An 11,014-nucleotide genomic window follows, 5' to 3' on the forward strand; every position below is an offset into this window, starting at 1 on the left:
TTCTCAAAACCAGGTTGTAGCAAGACTGTAAGCCCCCTTGAAGTTATGCAGACTCACTTATTTGGTGAAGATACAGCTTCAAAAAGCTTCCTGTATTCCCAAAACATCACATCCCTCCTATTTGCAGTCTTATTTGTAAAAGAAAGAGTATGGTCCACACTGAAGGAAAAGGAAATTTAGGGAACAAAACATTAAGCAACCTCATGGTAGAGAAAATCTATCAACTGTGCAGTTTTTCTTATTGAGAGTTTTTATGTACTTGGGTGGGGGGAAACAGCTACCCAAAACCTTGTTAAACCTTGAAAGTGATAATGTATTTGAAGACAAATCTTCCTGAGTGCACACCTCTGCTACAATTCCATTTGACCGCAATAGGTCACACAAAGTCAATATTCTGTGATCAGAACTGAACATTCTTGTTGACATTCAGCAATACCAGTCAAGTATGGCTTCACGTATAAATAATCAAGTCATGCTTCCAAGCACCGTGAAGAAAACAAAGCAAAAAACCCCCATAAATTAAACCAGGACTTTGTATTTTTCCTTCAAAAAATAAAACTAAGGTGACTGGTATCTAACATGTCTATGGGCCACTGAAAAATTTTTTCTGAGGAAACATTCCTCAGCAACTCTGGACTTTGAACACATACCCATTAACTGTCAGCCACAATAAGAAACAAGAAATACTTCACAGGTATCTGACAGAACTTCATTCTCTACAAGACAGAGATTTAGGCACCTCACAAATAAAGAGCCCTCCTGCAATTCCACCCCACACACATTACAGAAAAACAAATGTGTCTCCTCTCACCCTGACACTGCATCCGCAGAGAAGAGACTGCTCTGAATCTTGCAGACTTCACCTCACAATGAAAAACATTCAATGCTGAAACCAGACAGAGGCAGTCTGGATTAAACAGATGGCACTCTATTTAGAACAGTTTCACTGTTAATAACATGATAATGGCATTCCTCCTGGAACTCGTCTCATGTGCTCCCAATATCCCTATTAAAAAAACCCCTGAAACCCAGAAGCAGCTTTACATAAGGATATTTAAAAAAAAAAAAAAACACTATAGCCTGTCTTAAAATTCTGTCAGCATCATACTGTATACCAGTGTTTATTCTCATTCTTATAAAAACATCAGAAATTAATGTAACAGAGTAGAGATTATATCATCTACAATTGAGGACTAGTTTAAGCCTTTATAAGTCACTGAGTAATTAACTTTTACCAGTTTCTTTCTGGATGAAGGGGACTATGTACTCAACGTTGAGGAACATAAAAAATAATTTAATTATCCAGATACTAACGCAATCGGCACTTCACAATTACATAGCCACGGTATGCAAAACGCTGAGCTCCCCAGAGACAGGTACTCAGTGGAACCAAGCAACCATCTCACTCAAGAAGCAGCTGCCAAGAGAATTCTGAACTTTCCCTTACCTTTCAGTGCAGTTCCAGGATTTCAGAATGTCTCCCCGCTTCTCCTACGGAAAGAAACAGCGACGCTCTTTTAAGATACATCCACTGAAAACCGAAACTCTGCTTCTGGTGCCAGTCGGGCTGGCGAGCACCTCCGACTTCCCCCACGACTTCTTTCCCTGACGCGGTGAAGCCCGAGGGCAGGCAGCGAGAGGGCTCTGCCCCGGGCCCCGCGGCCGCTCCGCCGCTCTTCCGCCCTCAGGGCCGGGGGCGCGCGGGCCCGGGGCTTACATAACCGCTGGATGGGGGGATGCTCCCCGCCGCCCGCCCTCTGCGGTGTCTGGGGAGTCGCCGTCTGCAGGGAGGGGGAAGGGGAGGCCGGGCGCGGCGCCCCGCACCCCAGCGAGCAGCGCTGGCGACAGCGGGAGACGACGGCTCGCGCCCCCGCACGCGCAGACCCTGCGGGCTTCCGTCCCTGCTCGCGCACCCGGCAACGACCGGTGGGCAACGGCCAACCAGCGAAGAGAAGGGAAGGCGGGGGGGATCCCTGCTGCCGTCCCGGTCCTGGTCCTAGTGCCGGCCCAGGCCCCGCAGCCACCCCCCCCACCCCCCCACCGGCTCCGGTACCGGCTATCATTGCCGCCGCCGCCCCCTCACCCTCTTCTCCTCCACTGCCACCTCCAGCCACTGCCAACCCCGCAGCTCAACAACGCACCCGCCCATTGGGCCGCTCCCGCCCCCAACAAGCCCCGCATTGATTGGCCGCTTTCTCCTCTGTGTCTCCCTTCGCCCCCTCTACCCCTCAGCTCCTCCGCCGGAGTCGGTGACGCCGCGCCGTGTGCGGAACCTACTTCGTTAAATGGCGACAGGAGTGCCTCGACAGCAGAGGGCTGGGCAGCGGCCTCACGGCCTTCGCCAAGACAAGGGGAGGATCCGGAACGGAAGCTGCGCGGAACCCTCGTGGCTGGCTGTGCTTCCTGCAGCGAACGGTCCTGCGCCTACTTCCGCTTCCGGGTGGCGGCTGCGTCCTGAAGGAGGGTCACGGAGCGGGCAGGTACCGAGGGCCCGTCGGCGGGAGGCGCGGGGGGTGGGCCTGGGCGCTCTCTGGGACCTGCCTGTGCCGCTGCCCTACCCCCCCTTCCCTGGGAGTGTCTGTGCACGGGCTGGGGAGGGGGTAGCGGCGACGTTCGCTGCGTCGGGTTGTGCGGCGGAGCGGCCTCGCGCAGCCGCCGTGGCCATTTTCCGCGGGTTGTTAAGAAGCACAGCCGCCCCCCCGGGCCAGCGGCCCTTCCTCCCTCCCTCGTCTTGGGGCGCCCCTTCGGCCCTGCTTTTGCCTGTTTTGCTGGCGGAGAGTGTCCGGCTGGTGCTGCAGTGCAGCCCGCTGGCCGCGGCGTGTGGGCCCTAATGTGCGTGTGCGCATAAACCCCATTGTTGTAGAAAGGTAAGCATTGGTAGGAGAGAGATGTTGGGATTTTATGGTAAGGGTGTAGACTGGGGTTTCATTTTGGGGGAGCCTTTCAGGTAATAACAGCATTAGACCTCTTTTTCAGATTTCCTTCTGCAAGAGAATCCTCTTTGCTTGCCTCCACGGCTTGGGGTCTTTAAGAGTTAGGAGGCTTCAAAACTGTATTCTTGGCACCATCACATTCCAGTCAATTCTCCTAAAAATTAAGGACAAAATCTGTTCTTTGCTACCAGATATGTGTTAAAATGGGAAATCCTGGCTCAAAGAAGTTTCAGGTGTTTTGTGAAAATAAGAGATTTCAAAGCCATCATTATTTTCTTCCAGTCCTTCATGATCTTGCTGAAAATGTTCACCTTCCCATCTGCTTTGATCATTGTTTTTAATGAGAACCACAAGATCCTCATAGTTCTCTCAAAGGTGTATCTAAATAAAGCATGTATTTCCCAGCCTTGTGAAATGACTAGTAAGGTGCATATCCTTGTCCATTCATCTATCCTGTACCTCTTTATTGCCACAGTTATGTTTGACTGAATTGGAGGCAACTTAAGAGGAGCTGAGGAACCAAGTCTTTGTTTTTCTCATGTTTTTCTTCAGGCCTTGGTGATCATAGCTCTGCATACTTAAAATTAGAAATTTCTAAACTGAACTTTGAGCTTTTTGATGTACTCTGGAAAGCCTGCAAGTTGGTGTTGCTAAAGTACATTTATACACATTGAAAACAATTGTTTTTCTGACGCTAATTTCTGGCACAGAAAATTTACATAGCAGCTTCATGAATGTAATGGTAGTGGTGACTTACAACACAGTAACACTTAAGTCTGCAGTTCGCCTTATTGTGTTTAATCACCAACTTCTGAAATGCAGCATAAAATCTCTTAGCTCTTTGTTCCACAGTGTATTGTGTACAATGCTTCATGTGCAGTGCTGGGTGCTTTGGCATACTTATTGTAACCTCCCTGTTTTTCCTGTACAGGTCGTTGTTCTTTGCAAGTGTGTGTAAATAAGCTGATAAACTCTGAAAAATAAAAACCGCATATCTTTTTAAAAACCTCATATCTTTTCTTGTAGGTATGGGGCATGGAAATGAACATGGGCATGGCCATAGCAAAATGGAACTCCCCGACTACAGGCAGTGGAAGATAGAAGGTACTCCACTAGAGAAGGTCCAGGAAAGGCTAGCTAAACGGGGTCTTAGGGATCCGTGGGCTCGGTAAGTGCAAGAGTCTTAAAAATAATCCTGATGTGTCGTCTTGTAGCATCAACTGGACCTTATCATTGCAGATCGTTCTTTCTTTAGTAAAAATAGTGAAAATGCATCTAGAATACATTAGTCAGAATTTCAGTTAAGTCTTTATTTACTTTTTTGCGTGGAGGTCACATCTTGCATCACCTTGACCAGTCTCCACATTTTGCAAGGCACCTTTGCACTTTGTGATGTTTTATGATGATACAGATCAGGCACAATGACCAATGCTTCATCCACCAAAACATGGCTTACATGTGAGTAAGCCCATTCCTTCTCAGCAAAGAGATTGTGTGCTCAGATCTTGCTGAAGTTGATGGAATTTACATTGATATTCCGAGTAGGAATAGCATAGGAATAGCATATATAACAGGAGGCCTTTATTTGAAAAGAAGAAATATGCTAGTATACAATGTGGAATTTGATTCAACTGTGTATTTTGTTTTGTAAGAAGTGAATGACATAATGGAAGATCAGATTTTCACCTCTGAAGTTGTCCCTCTCTACAATGAATACCTGCTCTTTTTTAGCTAGAGCAATTCTGGATCATTTAGGCAGCTGTTAAAACAGGGCTTAACATACTTCTCCCACATCATGAATGAGGTAATACTTTGCTCAAGTACTCTTCAATCTTGGGGAATAAAAATGCTAAATGTCTTGTGTTGTAAGGGAAATGCTGCATGAGCAAACTATTCCAGGAGCCTTCATAGAAAAGGCTTTACTTCAAATCAGTACAAGAAAAATGTAAGAACAAACAGGTATCTGTTAAAAAGTTGTTACAGGCTATAACCTTAAAGCGGTTTGGGATTGATAGCACCTTTTTCCTTCCTTTGAAACAGTTTAAGGCTTAAGCACAGAGTAAAACATAGTTTCAGTGATAAGAATAATTTGAGATATGAGTCCTTAGGAGTATTGGTTACCAATGAACCTTCCAGGCCTGTGTCACATTCATGTTGCCTTTATTTCTGTGGAGTGGCAAGCAGTGTTTGCCTTTTTTTTTTTTTCTTTGCTTCAGACAATTTTGTTTTCAGCAAGCAATAGGCTTATTCCCATTAAAAAAAAAAGACACAGTTTAACAACATGGACAACAGTTTACCAGTTAATTGTGGTGTAAATTAACCTTACTTTTAGTGCATACACTTCCAAGTTCAGGAAGTGCTGCAAAACAGCAAACTGGAAAAGAGCTTGTGTAATATTTGTTGCCCCTCCTAGATTTAAAAAAAAAAAAAAAGTTTGGTTAAAGAATGGGATTGAGACAATTATGTGAGAAGTTGAAATAAGGAACAAAGTCAAACTCTTAAAGCATGAGATGATTCCTCCCGAACTTTTCAAATTTTATGTAAGATAGTATTTCAGTTCCATAGGACAAGTATAAGTATCATGCCAATCTTCCTTAATAAAGGAGAAATTAAAGTATCAATTATTTGCTTCAGTAACCTGGAAGAAGATTGCATTATTAATATCTTGCATTAGAAGTCTTGAAAAAGTAACCCACTCTAGGGCTCCCCTCTTTGGTATATTAAGTTCCTTTTAACAGGGGATCAGCTTTCCACCTTTGTAGCAAATGCACATTAATGTACATAATTATTCAGTACAGAATAAGCTGTGTGAAAGACATCATATTTGGAAGCCTAAGTCTTGATCAGTTAGTACCCTGTACCAGGACCTAGAAGATACTCTTCCATGCCAATATGCCTTCATCCCAAGTCACAGAAACCACCTGCACAAGGGAATTATGAACATAAGTACTTGACACCCTTCTTTAAAAAACCTATATCTTCTCCTGAAATGATGGTTCTGATTTTATTGCTTTTTTCTGTGCAAGTGTTTTTTTCTTAAGGACTTTGAGTCCTTAGAAGAGACAAACTGTGTCCATCTCTACAGATTACACTCCTGCTACACATAAATACTGGTACTCAGTTGTAACAGTGACTAATGTTTCAGTAACAACGTAGGTTGAAAAGAGTGGGGCAAAACAGCATGAGGTTTGTAAATACTGTGTAGCTTTTTAGCTAAACACAATCTTTTCAGCTTTTTTTTAAATCACTTTTAGTAGGCTTTTCTGACCCTAATATAGTTAAGTGGTACTGTGAAACAGAAAGTGCCTTCGCACTAGGATGAGTTTTCTATGGCTGGAAAAACTTTTCCTTTCAAGATTTAACTGCTAGGTACTGTCTAGCACAGTGACTAGCCTTTGCAGGTACTCCATCCCATGCATGTGCTAGTGGGTTCTGATTTTGTTTCAAACAACAGAAGACAATAAATACATAAGTTTGGGGAGGTGATTCTGTTACTAAAATTATGTTGTTTGCTGGTGTAACTTGTATCTCAAATTATATGCATAAAAGGGTAGAGTTGATATCATGAACTTTACTTGTGGTAGCTCCCATTACTTAAATGATAGAAATGTTACCATCTCAGTGTATACCTACTTGAAATAATCTTTTTTTCCGAACAAAGATATTCCTGTTAATGTTTATCACAGTGGCTCCACTGATCTTGTTTTATTCTTTTGGTTTCATTTTTCTTCTAGTAATGAAGCCTGGAGATACATGGGTGGCTTTGCAAAACCTGCCACCTTAACAGAAGTCTTTACTAGGGGACTCAAGTGGGGATTTGCAGCTTTCGTCATAGCTCTTGGCATTGAATATACACTGTTTCCTCCAAAGAAGAATGGAGGCCATCACTGAAGATAAAATATGACAACTTAATACTTACTAATTACTAAGCTGAAACATACATAAGCTGCTGTTCACTCTGTACTTATGCATATTAAAGTCTATCACAGGCAAAACCATATTTCTTTGATTTTATTATGCTTTTGTGGAAGGATCAAAAAACACAGCCAGAGTGATCTACCCGACTTCAATCTCAGGGGAAAAAAAACAAGACATATGTACGGTCTTGGGTTTGCTGTACCATCCTTTAAAGAACAGGGGAAACTATCAGCACTGCTCTCTCAAGCCCTGCCAACATTCTATTAAATGAGATTGAGAAAGTGTGTCACTTTTAAGAGAAAAATTGTACTGTATTAATTACAGGCTTAATAACAATTATTTGCTAGTAAGGGGTAATGAATGACTTCTCACTTCTTAAAAGTATAATTTGTTACTTGTCACTCTTACGTTTCTAAACAAAAATAGCTATTACCTTAAAGCTTTAAAAAGTACCCAAAACTGCTTCAAAATACATGAAAATACCAAATCTTACACTTAATCCTATTGAAGAGTTAATTAATTTGGCAGACACTATGCACCAAAATAATCCGTGTAACAAAGAAATTAACAATTACAGTGCTGCCACATTTACTAAGCAGAATGCTTCACTCAGCCATAACTGTACCTTATCCTAATATGACTTCCACTATACTTGAGTGTAATGTGAAAAAAGAGAAAAAGCAATTGCTTTTTTTCTTTGTCCTGGTGTATGAAGTTGTAAATTGGTAGTAGTACTGGTTTATTTATTTTTACACCTACTCTCTTTTAATAATTTTAAATTTCCTAATTTTTTCCTTAAATTACCCAACAGCTTCTGGAGTGCTTTAAGAACACCTGAAGTGAGGACTACAGTAGAAAAGGGCCTGTTGGCAGTATATGTTCTCTGCAGCACTAGGAATTAGAACTGGTCGAATACCCTATTGTAGATTTTGTTATACCATTAGTAATGTAAGCTAAAGAGGGTACACCACCTCGTTTTTCAATCCAAACAATGGGATATCTGTGTCACTAAACAGAAAAGCAAAATTAGACAAGTAAGGAACTGTAAATGCCACTAGACAATTACATAGTGTACTTCCATGGAGAAGAAACTGGAAAGTTTAAGTAATCATATCACAAATTGCAGGTTTACAAAAAACTTTAAGGTTGTCCCAAAACATGGCTAAAATCTGGAAGTTTTAATATATGTATTCACAAACAACCTTTCTGAGTGACAGAAGTGACAGTTGTATCAGAGCTTTATTTTATACAGCAAATAAACATCTGTTAATGTGGGAGTGCAGCTGTACTCTTCAGTGGGGTTTGTCATCTCTGGTATGACATTGCTCAAGGCACCGTTCATAAGGCAAACATTTGTTTTACTAAACTTTTCTTGCCTAATTCTTTCTCAAGCATCTCTATCCAGTTGCATCATTCCTTGACAAGAACCTACTGTGTAAGGTCTGTTGCACAAAATATTTCTATGCTGTCCCTTAGGTGGTTCCACCCAGAATACATATTTTCAAAGGCTGGTATTCACTGCTTGGTTTCTATCTGGGTCCAAGACTGAAGTTCTTAAGATAACTGAGTTTTAGATGGTTGTTCAGAAAAACAATTAACAGACCTAGCATTACATACAGTATTGGTGAATCTTGCACTTAAGATACATGCTCCTTAAAGAAAAAAAACTTAAAGCAGTAGTTGCTGTCCCATTTAGTTTCCTGTTAGGAAGGTTTGTTTTCAGATTCTTCTGTATGTATGCTTTTTTCTTTTTTTTGTTTGTTCCACATCAAATGCTTCACAGTGAGGTAAAGTTGCTGCAAGTTCCTGCACAATCAGTCTTTTTAAATGTTATAAGCCTGCCTCTTCACTGATACAGCAGACAGTTCTGTGAAAAATCAAGAGCTTTATTTACACTAGCTGAAGAGATATTAATACATTATTTCCAAGCACTAGCAGGTAAACACAGGTTTAAAAGTTACTGTAATCATATTTTCAGCATATGTAACCTTGTTACATTGCTTAGTTTATTTAGACCAAAAGATGTAAAGTACATACAAATGTAGGTTGGCTGCTATATAAACTAATGCACTCAATTTTTTTAAAACATTTTGTTTGTCAAGATTTTATTGTGTATGAAGAAAGTTAAGACAAAATCTTATGTCTTCTCATTTCAGCCATAGTTTCCAGAAAACTTACATGCAAGCAAGTAATCTCAATTTAATTTACACACCAGATGTTCTAAAAATTTAAAAATTAAATTCATGCGTAAGTGCTGTCTTGTATAGGGAAGATCATAAGAATCAGCCTTGCCAACATTCTACATAAGCAAATATATTGGGCATATTCAATGTTAAACTAGACTAGTTTAGGTAAAATCCATTAATTTGTGAATTAAGGTGGTATCATTCAATGGTTTAATAGCCAGATGGCAGCCACTGCCCTAAACGACCGCCTTAATTTATGATGAACATATTTGCCAATATTGTGGAATATGAAAATGACTTATCATTATTATACATACAATACAAAGACTTTTATTTCACAGGCATTATCATACTAATCCTGCCTGGGGATGGAGTATTTTCTGTGTATTAAAATAATAGTACCAAATCTGTCCTCACTGTAACCGTAGTAATGGCTGTCCTTATATTAAAACAGCCTTTCTACCAGCACAGGTATTTTACGGTGCAAAGAACAGGGTCACAAACAACAGTGGCACCTGCAGGTGAGGAACATACATAATGGTAATAACAGAGTCAGGAAGCTCTTTCTATATCTTAAGTTCGGAAAAACAGAACTGATGATGCTCCGTTTTCTGAAATAAAGGTAGAAAACCCATCTCCATCAGTAGTCAAAGAGCTATTTCTGCTCACCTAGAAAGATACTTGTGATTCATCTGTTGTTTTTGCTAATGCTACCTATAGTATTTACATCATTAGCATAATCTTCCAAATTTGTATGTTACAGAGAAGTTAAAGCAGCTAAATGATTCCAATACAATAGTGACTACATTGTAGTTTAAATTGGATGTCTCTGAAATTCCTATTTCAGAGCGTAATAGACTAACTGTTCTCATTATGTGAGGCAGTTGCAGTTTAAATAGCAGACTATCTGTGTTTGTGTTGTTAACCTGCCCTGAAATCTCTCCTGAAAACCTTCCTACAAAAATATTCTGTGTTGAGCTCTCAAACTATGAACTTCTATCCTGCAATCAGATCTTTGCCAGATCAGGATATATCACATAGGCTTTTTACATCAATGCAAATATATTTTCTACATGCAGCTAATTGAAGTTAGGAGTGGTTTTGCTTCAAGGGGTTTTACCAGGAACATACTAAGGACCCATGCTTGTCTTCCAATTACGTTTACTGATTTCATCATAGGTATCAGAACATTCAGGGATTCATCCAAACTGTTTTACATATATGACAGGGAACTAATTTTACAGATGCTCTACATGTTCTCTACCCTCAGTTGTAGGCCAAACAGAAATCTCAAAATCTGAAAGTTGGGTAATCCTTTTACCATTGCTCCAATGGAGAAGAAAAACCCTTGAAAATAGTCTCTTCCCTTAGTGTCTTTACCTTTTTTTAATAATAATAAAAGCAATACCAACACATAACAAATGAAACTAGTGACACCATTTCTATGTACAGATGGAATGCACTCACCCTGATCATACCAAGTCTGATTTTTAAATATAGCATAAAAGACAAGTTCATAGTATTTTAGAAGGCATATTTTTTTGTTCTGTTACATAACTAGGAGAATCTACAAAATTAAATAGATCAAACCTGTTATGAAAGCGTATCAAGAGAAATATGTCCAAGCCAGAGATTTATATCCAAAACCCTCTAAATTAAAACATACAGGACCATCTCTTCTCAATCACATCTAATCTTACTGGCATGCTCTATGTTCTGCAGTTATACTGATTTACAGTTCCAGTTTACATGAAAACCTATCAATGAAGACAATGTAGTATTTCAAGTTAGAAATGGAGGGGAAAAATATAACCCATAAATGCTGCCTATAAATATGTGAAAACTGTTTAATAAACATATAAAAATTAGATAAATTAAGGGAAAAGTGAACTAAGTAAACAAAGCAGTATATTGGTCGCTTAAGTAGTGGCTGTGTCAAATCAGTAAATCATTCATTCAACCTTTTTTGAAAAGAAA

The 11,014-nt window shown here is 40.3% G+C and overlaps 2 protein-coding genes across 16 annotated transcripts in view; one reads left to right on the top strand and one right to left on the bottom strand.

The window, feature by feature from the left end:
- The window catches only part of HYCC2 (hyccin PI4KA lipid kinase complex subunit 2), a 61,114-nt gene extending 58,822 nt beyond the window's left edge, over nt 1–2,292 (bottom strand). For 5 of the 14 annotated variants that reach the window (XM_074872862.1, XM_074872850.1, XM_074872857.1 and 2 more), the window contains exon 1: nt 1,448–1,907. The gene's annotated coding sequence lies outside the window, so the exon portion shown is untranslated. The other 9 variants (XM_074872867.1, XM_074872865.1, XM_074872866.1 and 6 more) reach the window with 6 other exon arrangements.
- Nucleotides 2,228–6,931, top strand: NDUFB3 (NADH:ubiquinone oxidoreductase subunit B3). 2 transcript variants are annotated; one of them, XM_074872872.1, is made up of 3 exons: nt 2,228–2,480; nt 3,960–4,101; nt 6,668–6,931. In XM_074872872.1, the coding sequence occupies exons 2-3, from the start codon at nt 3,962–3,964 to the stop codon at nt 6,822–6,824; spliced, it is 297 nt and encodes a 98-aa protein (XP_074728973.1). In that variant the 5' UTR covers nt 2,228–2,480; nt 3,960–3,961; the 3' UTR covers nt 6,825–6,931. The 2 variants fall into 2 exon arrangements, with proteins under 2 accessions (XP_074728973.1, XP_074728975.1); XM_074872874.1 differs by lacking the exon at nt 2,228–2,480 and adding an exon at nt 2,616–2,867.
- The last annotated feature ends 4,083 nt before the right edge of the window (nt 6,932–11,014 follow it).

Source organism: Strix uralensis, chromosome 6 (assembly GCF_047716275.1).
Source record: "Strix uralensis isolate ZFMK-TIS-50842 chromosome 6, bStrUra1, whole genome shotgun sequence".
In the NCBI taxonomy this organism is placed as follows: Eukaryota; Metazoa; Chordata; class Aves; order Strigiformes; family Strigidae; genus Strix; species Strix uralensis.